The sequence below is a fragment of the Tympanuchus pallidicinctus genome, unplaced genomic scaffold (assembly GCF_026119805.1).
Source record: "Tympanuchus pallidicinctus isolate F22 unplaced genomic scaffold, pur_lepc_1.0 scaffold1, whole genome shotgun sequence".
NCBI lineage: Eukaryota > Metazoa > Chordata > Aves > Galliformes > Phasianidae > Tympanuchus > Tympanuchus pallidicinctus.
In genome coordinates, this window is record NW_026294618.1 from 41745987 (window position 1) to 41761094 (window position 15108).

At 40.6% G+C, this 15108-nt stretch overlaps 1 protein-coding gene across 2 annotated transcripts in view; it reads right to left on the minus strand.

The window, feature by feature from the left end:
* PREP (prolyl endopeptidase) overlaps positions 1–8155 on the minus strand; it is a 94651-nt gene extending 86496 nt beyond the window's left edge. The window contains exons 1-3 of one of the 2 annotated variants that reach the window (XM_052696764.1): positions 7966–8075; positions 7427–7537; positions 6798–6872 (exon numbers count right to left, since the gene is read on the minus strand). Coding sequence is in view for 1 of the 2 variants with exons in the window: in XM_052696754.1 (XP_052552714.1) it covers positions 6798–6872; positions 7966–8139 (249 nt within the window). In the remaining variant the exon portion in view is untranslated. Of the gene's footprint in view, positions 1–6797; positions 6873–7426; positions 7538–7965 lie in introns of both variants that reach the window. The other variant, XM_052696754.1, reaches the window with a different exon arrangement.
* Between the last annotated feature and the right edge of the window lie 6953 nt (positions 8156–15108).

Below are 15108 nucleotides of genomic sequence, written 5' to 3' on the forward strand. Positions count from 1 at the left end.
GTGAAAAGCTAGATGATGATACAAAATGTCATGTGCACCATCTGTTCATTCTATTAACATAACACTTTGGATTACTAGTCCAGTCAGTATTTCTTGGAAAGCTCAATGTACTGTCCCTTACAAGAATGGATGAGACATTTTTCCCTCCCTCCAAAGATAAATTCTTAGTTACAAAAGAGAAACATATGTAATCTCTGGGAAGAGAACATTAAGGGGTCTGGCTTCCTTAGAACACTCCACCAAACAAATGCAAGCACTTAACTCCAGTGGACAGAACTATTGCCACTTCAGCTGTCTGTTAGAGGCCACCACTCCCATTACATGGATGGAAAAAATGGTGCTACGCTGGTGTTTCATCAGACCTACTTACAGCACAGTGCATTAACATAAAATTAATACCTAATGTCTTAAGGCAGCATGCTCTGAACCACAGCTGTTTGGAAGCAGACATGCAGACTCTTCTGTCATGAGCATAGGCTAGAAAGCATAGGGCACAGTACGTGTAGCTGTAAATCACAGCCGTGGTACTTGTAGCTATAAATCACAGCCAGGCTTTCCAAAGACAGCTGCAGCACCATGCACAACCCAGCCTCTAGCCATTACTGCAAGGAGGCGAGCTGAAATGCTGGACTCTTGACACCTGCTTAACACAGGTTTCTTCTCCAGCTTCTTTGAATAAAGTTATTGTTTCTATCCTCTCCTGCGTCTGTTATGAAGCAGGTGGATCAGTGCATAGTAATGTCTGAGTTACATTTCACTGTAGGACAGGTCCCTATGGGAGTAGGTGGGCTACAAACCATAAAGCACAGCCTGTATTTCACAGCCTTTCAGGAAAGACAGCTGCTAGACAAAGCACTTAACAGGCATTTACCAATTGCTGTCAATGTTCACCCATCTATCAGTTCTTCAGGTGAAAAAGAGGAAAGAATAAAACAAAGTTGTCTGTCAGTACAGACATTTCACAGTGAGAAGTGGCTCCATGAGGCACAGAGGCCACAGCAGTGTATGGCCAATTTGCATTGCCAGGCTTTGTTTTCAGAGACTTGTCAGGCTACACAATAAAGGGAAAAGTATATTAATTTTGGTCACTCTCCATTTGGAAGATATTTGTTCATGTCCAACAAAGCATACAGAAATTGATAAGCTTTAAACACGAGTGCAAAATTAATAATGCTCTAAGAACACTTGGCTAAGTGCAGAAATACTTTAGGTTAAGAACTTATGTGCTAGCTACATGCAAGTCACCACTTAAGGATGAGACTGAAAAACAACTATAGCACTGAAAAGGGAAAGACACAGAAAAAAGGCTAAAATGATTATCCATGGACCTTTACTCAACCATAGACTCCGTGCATCAGTGAGGACTTTGTCAGGAAATTATCCCCCAAGAATGAAAGAGGGGAAACCATTGCCAGGGGAAGCATGATTTTTATCTCTGTTCTCCCCCTGAGGATTAAATTGACAAAGGCAGCTTTAAGATCCTGCGCAGAAGCACAGCACATCCCACTGGTAAGCCAAAACACTGCTCCAACCAGAACATGGCGTAGCCTCTATCTTGCTGTACTAACACTCCTAGGCTCTATCAGAAGAAAAAAGAACTTAAATCTACCCAAGAATCACTTTGATCTGATCTGTTTCCTCTGAGTGGAAATACAGAAATATCTAAGAGCACAGCACATACCTTGTAGGCTAAGTACTCAAAGTGTTGTGACATTCTCAGAGGGAAAAAAATATACACATACACACACAAAAACACTAATGCACTGGATACGCAAAAGCATTCTGTGGTGGCATTCAGCAGAAAGAAACTGGCACAGATCCTTGTTCCCTACATTAGGTGTGACCCGAACAGTAACACTACTGTAGAGTACACTGAGACTATGTGTTACTGACTTTTAACTGTAGTTACATTTCTACCACATCTGCTTTTACCTCTGGCACTCAGAGAGGAGACATAAGCTTTTCCTTTCAAGTGTTCATTGCACAACAACTTGGGGCAATGCTTACAAATTAACTGTTGCACTCAAGTGAATTATTAGTAATTTTGTTTTTAAAGAAATTTCAAACATTTTTTACCACTTAGTATTCACCAAAGAAGAAAAGACTACTTAGAAAAGGGAATATCATCACTGTCTAGAAAAGGAGGTAGGAATTAAAGATTTTTGAAAAGACATTCTGTCTGTCCAATTTGGAATCTGTTCTTAACCATAAGGCAGCATTCGCATTCAAAAGGCAATACATATTTGAAATATCGCTCTGCATGAAGAACAGGAACAGATGTTACCAATAGAACTCTCACAGCAGACAATTCTGTTGAGTTAAATAGATGCCAACAAAAGATATAGAACCTACAGCAATTGTCCATACATTCTCATGAACCTACAGACAAAATCCTCTGTTGAAATCTACACCTGACAAAGTAACAGCAACCTTGACCCAAGAGAATTTGGTAGCAGAAGGAAGAATAGAATAAGGGTCAAAGTAAGGTATATACTGCATGTGTCAGAAAATAAGGTAATTTTGAAAAGCAAAGGTGGTAGTAAGGCGAGAGATGTTCTACACAAGGCTGAAGTTTTTGACAATCACTTGAGCAGGTCAACTGCTATTTTAAAAGAAGTTTATATTTAAATTTCATTTGAAAAAAACAAATGACACTTTTTTTAAACCATGATTTGTTCCAACCCATCAGCTACATGCTACTATTCTATTCTCTTGACAAGATTATTTCTATCCAAGAATAAAACTACCCAAGAAGAAAACAAGGCATTCACAGTATATTTTTCATTGAGAAGTCTTGGGATATAGATTGTTTTTTAAAAATATTACCAGTCTTTGTTATTAATCCATAAAGAATTTACAATTCATTTAATAGTTACCCCCCTAAAAACTCTGTATCTCAGTGAAGGACAGTTTGGTCCAACTCCTACAAGAGTGCACGTACCTTGTATCAAATATTCCAAAATAAAACTAAACAATTTCTGGTGGCTTGCTCCTTAGCACTTTCTTCGGTCTTTACTTAAGCAAATCTCAAAGTTTAATTGCAAGGTTACCCAAAAAGTGTATGAAAACAGTTGAGTTATAACAGCAAACCCATTTAATCTTAGTTTTGAGAGTTTCAAGTTCTAATCTCAATCCATACATACACCAGTTCATAATATGAAAGTAAGCTGTTTGCTACACAACCCCTGCTTTATTATCCCTTCTCCATCCCTCACGTCTGATAGATGCTACCCCTTCCTGTCTAGGAAGCTGTTCTCTTGAGCTAAGGTATTGTATACAACTGACTGATAAACAGTAGCAAAAGACTTTCCTAGTCTAAACTAGAGCTTACATCCCACAAAGCGTAAAACATGCCAAGAAGAAGTCCAACCAAGCCAAACCCAAGACACTAGAGGAAGCATGATTTTGTAATTGTGACTACGGTCATCGACAGAAGAGCTTTACTAGAGTAGCAGAACATTTGAAACAAGACAAAAAATCTTCCTCAGTTTGTCTTAAAAGTCAATGGCTGAACAGAACAAGAGCAGAAACCCAGATTCTGCCCTTTTTTCTTTCCCAGGTAAGACAGGAACTTCCTTCTTTAATCAGGGGCTTGGCCTCTACTTATGTGTCTGCAAAAGGGATTTTCAGTTGTTTGTAACTGTGTATAACTACATCCACCAAGCACACACAAGCCAAAAACAAAACAAAAACAAAGACATGCTAATAAATAGACATGGAAGCATGTTACTTGATGGTTGGCTTTGCCAACTCAAAGACTGCGCATCTGACAAGAAGCAGTACTGGTTACCTACCTGCAGACTTTAACAATCTGTTCTTTAATTGAGGATACATGCACTGGTAATCTGACTGAAAGCTCTCTAGAGCTATCAGACTTTCATCTAATTAAAAGTAGCTCGTATGCTGCTAGAAAAGGAAGTATCTAATTCTTAGATCCAAATATCACGTGGCCTTTGGGTGAGCTGAATTAAGTATGCATTTCACTACAAAACTCATTTACCTAAAGGCTTCCTCCCCAGAAAATCACCTTGTGATGGCTATACTGATGCAAGAAAGGGACAAAAACATTCCAGTCAGTGTAAGAATGAGGGAGAGGTCAGAGAAAGCAGAGTCAACCGATTTAATGGAAATGTACAAAACACAGCGGATTCGGTACAGCACCACCTACACTCTAACACTGTGAGAGAAACACTTGACTAAGCCAATTACTAAAAGAAAAATCATTTGGATGAGATATAGCAAAAGCGATTGTGATTCTTTACAGGCATTTTGGATATTTTCTTTCCACCTCGGTCCTATTAAACCTACAGTATGGATCAGTTAGAACCATGAACATTTCATAGTCGAAACTGGTATCATTTGCCAGCACTTTTTACTCCTTGCTTCAAGAAATATAAACTATGTTTCACCAACTCATGTCAACAGGAACAAATCAACACCAATCACAATCACTCCAATGCTTGACTATTTCTTAGTCAAGAATTCTAAAGCAGAATCCAACATAATTGTCTCGCTATTCAACAGCACATACAGAACACTTTTGACTGTTTTCAAGTGAGAAAAGATCCCCAACTATATAAATGAAGTTCAGCCTTCACTCTTAGGTTAAACCAGAATTTTCCGTGTTTACAACATGCTTGATTGGCATGGATGTGACAGGAACTGGGAGCGGGTGTTTTCTCACTGCAGATGAGCACAAATGCCAAAGTTAATTCTTCTAGTCTTGTATTTAATATGTGGAAAATTAAAGTTAGCCTATTAGTGGGGGTATACATTGGACACATGATCTTCCCCCCAAATAGATGGAAGTGTGAAATGTTACATAGAGCATAAAGAGAACACAGGACTCAGAGGAAGAGTAAGAAAAGATGCACGTCTCAAGATTAGTGACTTCAAGGTTTGAAAAGTCTACAGAGCACACTTGAAATTCCCTCTGAAGTCTGTACAGTCATTCAATTGTCCCTTCACCACGGTCTGGTTACTGTTTTGATCCGATAAGTACAGAATGGTTATTCTGCAGGACTCCTGCAGAACAATCTGAAGAACACAGAGATAAAACTATTAAAAAGCTAGTAAGAAAGAGCACCTGTCAGCAACCTCTGCTGTACAGCACAAGAAAGTGAGTAATAGAGCAAATGAAAGAGGCTTAGTGCTTCACAACTCTTTTCTGACCTCTGTGAAAGAAGAAGGAAAGCAAAAAAACTCGCTGTTTTTGTTCAGTAACTCCTAAGACACAGCAAAAAAAACAACCTACTCGAGTACTCAGACACAAAGGAATTCTTTCCACTTTTTGCATTGCTCTACTACAGCACTGCCAAGTTATGTGTTTTTTTGAACTGTAGGTAAGTATGATGTAACCAAAATGACATCTTATGCCTGAGTGGCTTCATTTTTACAAGGATGCTGCAATTCCCCATCCCTTTTTTGGTCTCCTCTACATAAATACCACCTCTGTAGGAGATTGACCTGCCTTCAACTGTTTCTCTCCAGTCTGTTCACAGCATGCAGCAAAAGCAGTGACACAAAAGGTGACAGCATTTTCGAAGTGCCACCTCTCCTCCATAGGGTTCTGAAAACCACCTGAGTGGGTGGGTACTTGCATGGCCCTTATAAAGCAAAGATATAACCATACCTCCCTACAAATAAATCCATTTAAATGCAACGCAAAACTAATCTAAGTGTACCATTTCTTAAGTGTATTGGAATCAAAACACCAAATACTTCAAACTTACAACACGTATAATTTTCATTGTCAATGTCTATGGATGAATTTTTCTCTATAATACAGTCCCCAAATTACCTTTTAAATACAGGTAAGTATTTATAAATCCTTGATACACATTTACAGGTAGGGAATGGAACACTGCATATGTTTTTATCTTAGTCTTAACCGTTAGAGCAAATCCTATTTAAAAATCCTGTAGCTCATCAAAATGTCATATCTACTTAGCACAATATGAGTGAATCTAAAAGGAATCTTACTAACAGAAAGATATCTTACACAGTAATTTTTAAAAGGAACTAGCCCTTCATCTTCTTTCCAACACAGTCATGTCAGTAGGTAGAAGCTAGAGCTGTAGCTCTCTAACTACAGTTGTCAGAAAGGTATTAGCCATTCTAAGAGAACAACCCCCTTCCATTCCACTGCCACCTATAACTTTCTTGCCATTACCCTTGCAACTTCCTGTGCCATGGCTATTGGAGGAACTGGCTCACAGACACATTTCATTATTTTTCAGGGTCTCTATCAGTGAAAGACCTGCTCCAGAAGAAGAGTCTAGCTATACTAGATCGCACACTGAAAATACTGTGACATCTGTAATAAAAGCCATTATGAAAATCTAACCTAAGGAGGACAAAGTTCAAAACACACAACATGGATTCACACACTTGTAAGAAGAAGGAAAGGCAAATGAAAAGCTTTTTTCCTACCCTGACTTGTTTCAATATGGCAATTTTAGATGTACATAGGACAGTAGGCAAAGCGATCTTAAAAACAGAGTACTCCCCTTCAGTGTTATAGTGCAACCTTGAAAATTGGCTTGTTAAAGAAAATCAGCACAATACAAACAGAGCCTTAATTTTTCAAATTGTTATACCCACCTTAACACAAAGGTGCAAAATAACAGCATTGCTCTGTTGGCACCTTTAAGCATCAGGTGTACTACATTACACCTACATTCACAATGGTAAGGTTTTTAAACCTATTGTCAGGTCTTCTAAAAACAGAATACATACCCATAGCCTACAAAAGAGATCTATGTTGAAACAGCCATTTCTGTACAAAGAAAGGTTACCTTTGTCTGCTCACTGTCAGGATCTTCGAGCCAGCAATATGGGTCACTGATTTTGTGTCCATGGTAATCCAGTACCTGAATTAATAAGAGACAATACTTTGAAAAAATAATTAATTTTAAAAAAAGACATTTATATGAGTGAACTATTTATCAGGAAATAATCCACACTGAAAAAAAGTTATTTGGAACTTCAACAGGAGCACATAGTGCTAAGAAGCAAAAGAAGAGGACACCAGCAACTTGCTCTCAGGTGAGTTGTTAATTCTATCATTTTTTGGTGGAAGAACTAAGGCAGTAATAATCCTTAGGGGAAAAAAAAACACCAGAGAAATGCACAAGACAAACTTTAATTCTTTGCACAAGGTAGCTTAGAAAACTAATCTAAAAACAAACAAACAAGCAAGACCTCCTTCAAATGTAGATGCTTAAGTGAAATCTCAAAACCAGACTACAGGATGCACCCAAAAGTGTAAATTCGGGTTTGCCCCTGGCAGTTACTATACCCCTCCCTCTAATGCTCACAAACTTTCAGCAAAGTACACATGCTGATGAAAAGAAAACTATTTTTAGCGCTCAAATTAGTCTCCTATCTGCCTACTTGCTCCAGCATACAAAAGGCACCGAGATACCTGGAGTTGTATGGTTCAGCCTTCCACTTAACTACTTGAGTCTTTCCAGTGCTAGCTCACCTCTGCCAACGTTTTGGGTTAAAAGCAAAGTTCGTGCAAGTAATTCCTGGCCTGGTGTACAACGCACAGCAGTATGTGGAAGAACCGTGAAGCACGCACAATTCCGGACAAACTCACACTGCGATCCACGCGCGTACCACGTTGGAACACATGGAGACATCACGTTTCCCGGCGCACCATTACGGAGAAGCCGGCCGTGCGCCTCAGGCAGCCAGGCGGGCCCGCATTTCCCAGCCGCGCTGGAAGCCGCCCCCGAGCCCCCCGCCCGGCTCCGCAGGGCCGCAGCCGCACAGGCCCCGCACGGCCCATCCCCGCGCCCAGCCACCCCCAGGCGCTAACAGAAAGAGGGCCTCGAAAGGGAGCGCGGCAGGCTTCCCCCGACAAAGCCGCTCGGGCCGCCGAGGCGCCCCCGAATCGGAGTTCCGGGTGCGGGGCGCATGGGGCACACGGCGGGCTGCCCCCGCGCCGGCCGTACTCACGGCGGCCTCGTCGCGGTACACCTCGGGATACTGGAAGGCCTGCATGGCGGGAAGAGGCGCGGAGCGACGAGAAGAGGAGGAAGAGAGGCGCGGAAGGGGCTGCGAGGCTGCAACTTGAGCGGCAGCGGCCGGCAGCGAGCGTGCAGCACGGCCCAGGCGCAGCGGGGCCGCCATAAGACCCGCCCTAAGCGGGGACGGCCGGCGGTGGACCAAGGCGGCAGCGCCCTCTGTTGGAGGCCGCCGCGCCGGCTGCCCCCGGGGCGCTCAGTTAGGAGTACGGCGTGGATGGCTTCGAGCCGTCATCCCCGTGTTTATTTGTAATAGGGATTCTTGTGCTAGAAAACTCACAGTTTTTCTTCGAAGTGACATGGTGTTCTCCAGTGCCACAAAAATAGTGGAAGCATGTAGCTCTTGGTCCTCTGACCAGCAGCATGGCCACGTTGCTTGCTTTCTGAACTGATGTTGCTTCAAAGTTTCAGCTCACAACCCTGGCAAAACCATGCTTGCTCTGCGGTGAGTTCGACTGCTCTCTACCAAGGCAACTCCTGTGTACATGTGATGCATGATGCAGAGCTGGAGGCAACAATGTTTACACACGATAAGAGCCTACAGGCAAGAGCAGCCCAAAGACAGCTCAGTCCCCGATAGCATTGTGGTTAGAATGACAATAATATAAAATATTCCAGAAATTGAATCAAACCTTCACACTTACCAACTCAGAAATGTGTCTTGATTTGATACACTTAATGAGAAGAGTTACCATCTCTAAATGGGCTTACTATGGGGGTGAATTGTGTACGTGTGGCGGAATAAGGCCACACAATAACGACCACTGTTAATAACTGATCTAACTATATTCATCAGTTTCATTTACATCCATAAATCTTCATGTCTCTCATCCCTTCTCTTTTGGTCAGTTTTGCTTCTTACCTTGTTGCTCTATTTAATCTTGTTTAAGGCCAACTACACCTTTTGCACTGGTCCTCACAAAATGTAGTCAGCAAGTTAATGGAGATGCCTCGGTGTGCCCCATGCCTCCAAAAGTTTGCTAGTTGCCTGAGCACAGGGCGCCAAAGAAAAGAGCCAAACTATGCAATCTTTGCACCCTCCCCTCAGGCACTCACAGGCATTGACGGGATCCCTTGAGCCTCCTCTTCTCCATGCTGAGCAGGCCCAGCTCTCTCAGCCTCTCCTCACAGCAGAGGTGCTCCAGTCCCTTCATCATCTTGGTGGCCCTCCACTGGACCCTTTCCAGTATGTCCAGGTCTCTCTTGTATTGGGGGGCCAGCACAGTGCTCCAGCTGGGACCTTACCAATGCAGAGGGCAAGGATCATCTCTCTTGACCTCCTGACAACTCTGCCTAATGCAGCTAACAACGTGATTGCCATAACAACAAGTGATTGCCATCTCAGCACAAATGGCAGTCAGCTGCAGTCTCATGCACACCCTGGTGCACCCTGTAGCCCCAGGCCCTTTCCTGCAGAGCTGCTTTCCAGCTGGGTGTCCTGGTTCCTGGGGCTGTTCCTCCCCAGGTGCAGCCTCGCACTTCTCCTTGCTGAATCCCCTGAGGTTCCTGTCAGCCCTGTGCTGTTGGGGTCCCTCTGGGTGGCAGCACAGCCCCCTGCTGTGTTGGCCACTCCCTCCAGTTTGGTGTTATCTGTAACTTTACTGGGGAGGCTCCCTGCTCCATCATCCAGAACATTCATGGAGATGTTAAACAGGACTGAACGCAGAACCAACCCCTGGGGTACTCTGCTGATTACTGACCTCCAACCAGGGTTTTCACCAATGACACTGCCCTCTGTGTCTGGCTGTCCAGCTGGCAGAGTTTTGAGTCCTCTCAACTTCAGTTTGTACACATCTAAGTCCTTGCATCTGATACAGAGCTGCAGTTTTCCTGCAGAAAAAAAATCTGTCATCTTCTTCAGCATGGAAATGTTGTCCGTTGTTAATGTGAACATTCCACATTTGTCCAGAATTCCTGGATGTTTAGCATCTTGGTTATGCTTTTAAGTACTTCTGACCTAGCAGCCAGCCAATGCAGACGTTTCCACAGTGCATCTGTAGATCAGCTTTGTCAGTAAAAGCAGACCAGCTGTCACACACTGAGTTATGGACAGATGTTCTTCAGGCACTTGAAGAACTCTGAGGTGCCAGGAGAGGGCAGCCACACCGCACACTTTTGTGCAGCTGGCACAGGAATGCCCCTATTTTTCAGTCTAGAGCAGCGCTCTCATACCAGTGCACTGTTATTACAACATGGCTTGGCAAACATCCAAGTAGTCACAGTAATTAAATACCTTTCAGTTCATCCCGGATACAGAGAAAGTGGGAAGATACAAAGATACCCACATGCATGGTTGTCCAGGATAAGATCGCTTGGCTCGTATTTTACAACTGCTAATATTCTTTCAAAGGCGAGAGCACCAGGGATGGGCAGAAAGTGAATTTTCTCTTTAACTTGAATTTCCCTTTTGTTCATTATGGGAGGGAGGAAGGAGGAGGGTTCACACATGAACAATAGATAAAGAAGCAAAATTGCACCGTCTGAGCTTTCCTTATCAGAAAAGCAGTTATTACAGGTTACACAGTGCCTAAAACATTGCCCAAAACACGTTTTTCTTAGTGGTGAGCATGCACACCCTGTATAAATGGAAGAGGATGTAGCGCACGTTTTGTTAACAGAAATACTATGATAAGATATAGCCATCTTCTCCCTTTTTCTTAACACACTCCCTTTTCTTAACTAACACAAAGTTAGAAGAATTACTGTTGGGACTTTATCGTAATTTTAGCTTTGAGACCAGATTTAATTGTTTGGTGTTGTAGCAGCAAGTGAAATTTCTAGAAAGAAATAACTTTTTCAAAAACCTTCCACTTGAGTTTATTAATGATTTTTTGCTAAGTTTTGAGGATACTCTGCTGAGTAAGCAAAAATTCCTCCTATACTTCAAAAAACAAAACAAAACAAACCCAAGCTTTAACATCTCACAGTTGTCATTATCATCACATTTCCACGTTAGCATGAATTCAATCATTTGAGAAACACATTCTGGTCTCTGCTGATATTAATTACACTTCTGCTGATCATCCAGTCATTAGCCGATTTCTTTCAGCTTAATCAGCATATCCAATTTGACTCACTGCAAGTTGTGCACTGACTCAGTAGGAAGTGACCTCATCCTTCTTGTGGGGGAACGTCTTACCAAAAAATACCAGCAAACTTTGTTTTTACCTTTCTTTTTCATCCTTTACCCTGTCTCATTCTACTGCCATGATTTGACAATGACTAGAAAATTTTTTGCTATAGAAAGAATCCAGATCTGTACCTTTACTTCTGTTTTCTTTGTGTTTTTAAAATGCCATTACTTAATTGTAAGACACCAGTTCTGCTATTCAGACATTTATCAACAGATGTCAGCAGAACCTCAGTTTTTCACTAACAAGAATGCACTGAGGTGTACAAATAATTCAAGTTTCAGCAGAGAGCAATTTTGAAGGTGTCTGCCCTGCTGGATTTCTGTTTTGAAAACACTAATTGAGAGTCTTAGTCTTACTGATTAGCAGTGAGTCTTTGATTTCTAAATAATATTACTCTACATCTTAATTACAAAAATTCTGTATCGTTTATGCATAACTGAAGGATTGCTCAGTTTTTGAGCTGATTTATAGAGTACCTACATAACACAGAGCAAGTTTGCATTATTTCAGTTTTAGATACTACTACGTGATGTAGAAATGACCAACGTTTGAAACTGCAGTCAAGAAAAACACTGTTTTGTTATGGTTAACTGCTCTGCACACTGAGGGTCAGGATAGGTGCATTAAAGTCAGTGGTATGCTGCAGAATCATATTGCCTTTCCCTGGTATTGTGGATTGGTACACTTACACTCCTGGAGCTATGAAGTCAAATAGGTAATAAGGGATATTTACATGGCGAGTTAGCATGAAATAGCAACCATGGAGTAGCTATTTCAAAGCATTTCATCGAGCAGGCAATTCTAAACCATGATTATGGGGTGATAAACCGTATCTAAACTGACATGTGAGCATTGACATATAAATCACCTTAGTATAATTACATCCAATTAAAAATATCTTTCCCTAGACTGAAGGAATTGGGGTTGTCTTTTTTTTCTTTTTCTCTTTTTTTTTTTTCAGATGGACAAGTGTTGAGATGTTTTAGGCTTGCTTACCTTTTCCTTCTGCATGGACCTTCACTTGTGAAGTGAAAAATGAACAAAATACTAATCCTGGAAGAAGCTAATGTCCAAGGAATTCTTACCTGATCCTTTGTTTTTATTCCCTAATTTTTTTATCTGATACCAATTTGCCACTAAAAGAAGGATTTGCCAAATAGCAGAGATCACACAGGAAAATCTGGGCTTTTTGTATCCCTGTGTAGATACTGAATTCTCAGCTTTTGCTGCATGTTCGGCATGTTTGGGTCTTTTTATAATTTAACAGAGAGTCTTTCAGAGTCTGCAAAATTAGATACTTATCCACCAGATCATGGTGTAGTCCTGACACTTATGCATGCTTCAGTGTTTCTGGAAATGCATCCTGATGTTACTGTCTCAATAATTCATCTACAACTCTATTGCATTTTACTTGTCTTCTGAAAAATGCTTTTGCAGATAAGTTAGAAGGGTTTGAACTTTTGTTGGTATACAGAGTTTAACAAGTAAGAAAGTCCAACACTGCCAATAGGAGATTTTCTACCTATCTTTTTTTTCATCCCACCTATTTCAGTTCCCAGTAAGTAATATTCTGTAAAAATAATTCTATTTTTATAAGCATTTTTAATCTAATTGTTTTGTGTGTGTGTGTGTGTATGGAAAGATAGATAATCCACATTAATAAAATGGAAAAGGAAGTGCTTATTCTGATGTGGTTTTGTTGTTGCTGTTTTGGGGTTTTTTGGTCTTTCTAAACTCCTCTTTTTGGCTGTTGGGTGATACAAAAATATTTTATAAGCCTATCATTGTATTCAGATCTTAAAACCAACTCAAATAATTTCTATATTAAAAAAAACAAACATAATATAAATAATTCTTAGATGGTAACATCTGAAGAAAAGAAATAAATATGAAGTTAAAGGAAGCTATTTATTCCTTACATTTCAGAAAACATGGGATAATTATTTTCTTGTTCTGAATGAGATCTCCCCATTGAAGTCAACGGGAAGCTTTGTCACTGATTTCAAGAGAGTAGGAATGTCACCCCTAATCTTGGCAACAAGCAAAACAGAAGGCAACCTCCTGGTAACAGCTTATGACATTGACAGAATTTAAAATACACTAAACAGAGAGAAACTTACTTTTCTGGGGGGGGTAGGAGAGAGGGGAAGGGAAGAAAACAGTTTTAGCTCTTTTTAGAAGATTTCATATCTAGAAATATCTTCTTCTGAAGCCATCATATATCCATATCCACATTTCAAATACATTTGTTCAAATAGCTTAGAGGAAGAGTTTTCCATTGTGCCTCAGAAAACATTTGGTTTGGGTTATAATGCTATAGAAACTGTAGTTCCCTGAAGAAAAAATAAAATTCAGACCACCAGAAATGCGATTCCAAACAAGCTTTAACGTGCCTTTGAGAAGAACCTCTCATTACATGGGAAAAAGGAGGAAGTAAAACTATGAAATCTGTGACCTTTGAATTGGAAATGCAAACTATTTATGGCAGTGTACTAGGTTATCACAGTGCTCTGGCCACCCTTTGTAATAATTCATTTAAAATGAATTATACCACTACAGTTCCACAATGGAGATAAAAATAAGAAGAAAGAAATAGTTTTAGTTCCATAATTGTCTTTCAAGAACAGTATAAATTTTGATAGGCACTAAATTAATACATTTGTAAATAAACCAATTATAATATTTTTAACATATAGGGGTTACTTTGACATCTCCTGTAAGGGACTATGAATTGAACCTAGTTCTGTAGCTGAGGAACACATTCCTAACATTTGCAGAGTTGAATGTGAAATCTCTGTATTTCTGTCATCGTATTGTCTATGCAGTTCAGACACGAATCACGTGCACAGTGCATTTTTTACAGAGGGCTCTTCCCAGGCTGGGAAGGCAGTGTAGGAAAAGAAATGATGCAAAATATGTGATGATTGCTGGCACATCTCTTGTTTATCAGAGATGACAGCAGGGCTGGAATCTGCAGAGAGGAAAATTATGCTGTGCTTGGCAATGGAGGAGTCCTTGTGATGAAACAAGAGGAGAAGAAACTTACTGTGGATAAAGAAGAAAGAGTGAGAAAACACTCACTTGACAAAACAAGAGAGGGCCATCTTGTGGAAATAGGCATGCAGGAGAATGAAACCCAGACTGCTAATCTTATCTGTATGGTAGTATGAGGAAGGTTATAGCTTTGAAGTTTTATGTGCCATCATTTACACAGTGCCTTGATATGACAAGCTGAGGCAGAGAAAGATCTGGTCTGAGGGTGCTGACAAATTCAAGGACTAAACAGAAGACAGAGCAGTCATGCTAGCCACAGTGGCTGCAAAAAGAAGAAGCAAAGAAAGCTTAGAAGAAAGATTAAGAGCTCTGGTGAGCTGCACTAAGCTTGAGCCGATGGCTAGACATTCGGAGAGAAGCCAGCTGAGATCTGGGCTTGGACAGAAGGGAGCGTAAGAGTGGATTTGAATCATCAGCATGAGCAGTTGGGCTTGTATTTACAGATGAGCTTACCCAGAGAGGAGGAGCCTTCAACAGAGGGACGACACATTATTCACCTATTTTTGCATGAGATTTATTGATAATAAAATCTTTTAATACCTATGTGATTTTAAATCCTGCCACCAAAACTTTTTAATACACAGATCTTATTCTAGTGCAAAACTGGTAGAACTGTATGTGATTCACAGAGTAGATAGTCAGTTTAGAAGATGGATTTCTCAGGTCACAAAAATAACGCTGACAACAAATGCTTTGCATGTATTTTGTCATTTCCTACTCATGGTAGGATGTGCAGGAATGTCAAAGGAGCTTGAATTTCAATGACCCAATAGATATTCAAACTAGTACAATATTTTTTTTTTCATTTTGACATTTTCATGCTTTTGCAAGCCTTTATATCTCCCTTAATTTTTCTATTTAAAAGGCTTGGAATTCTGACAAAAGTG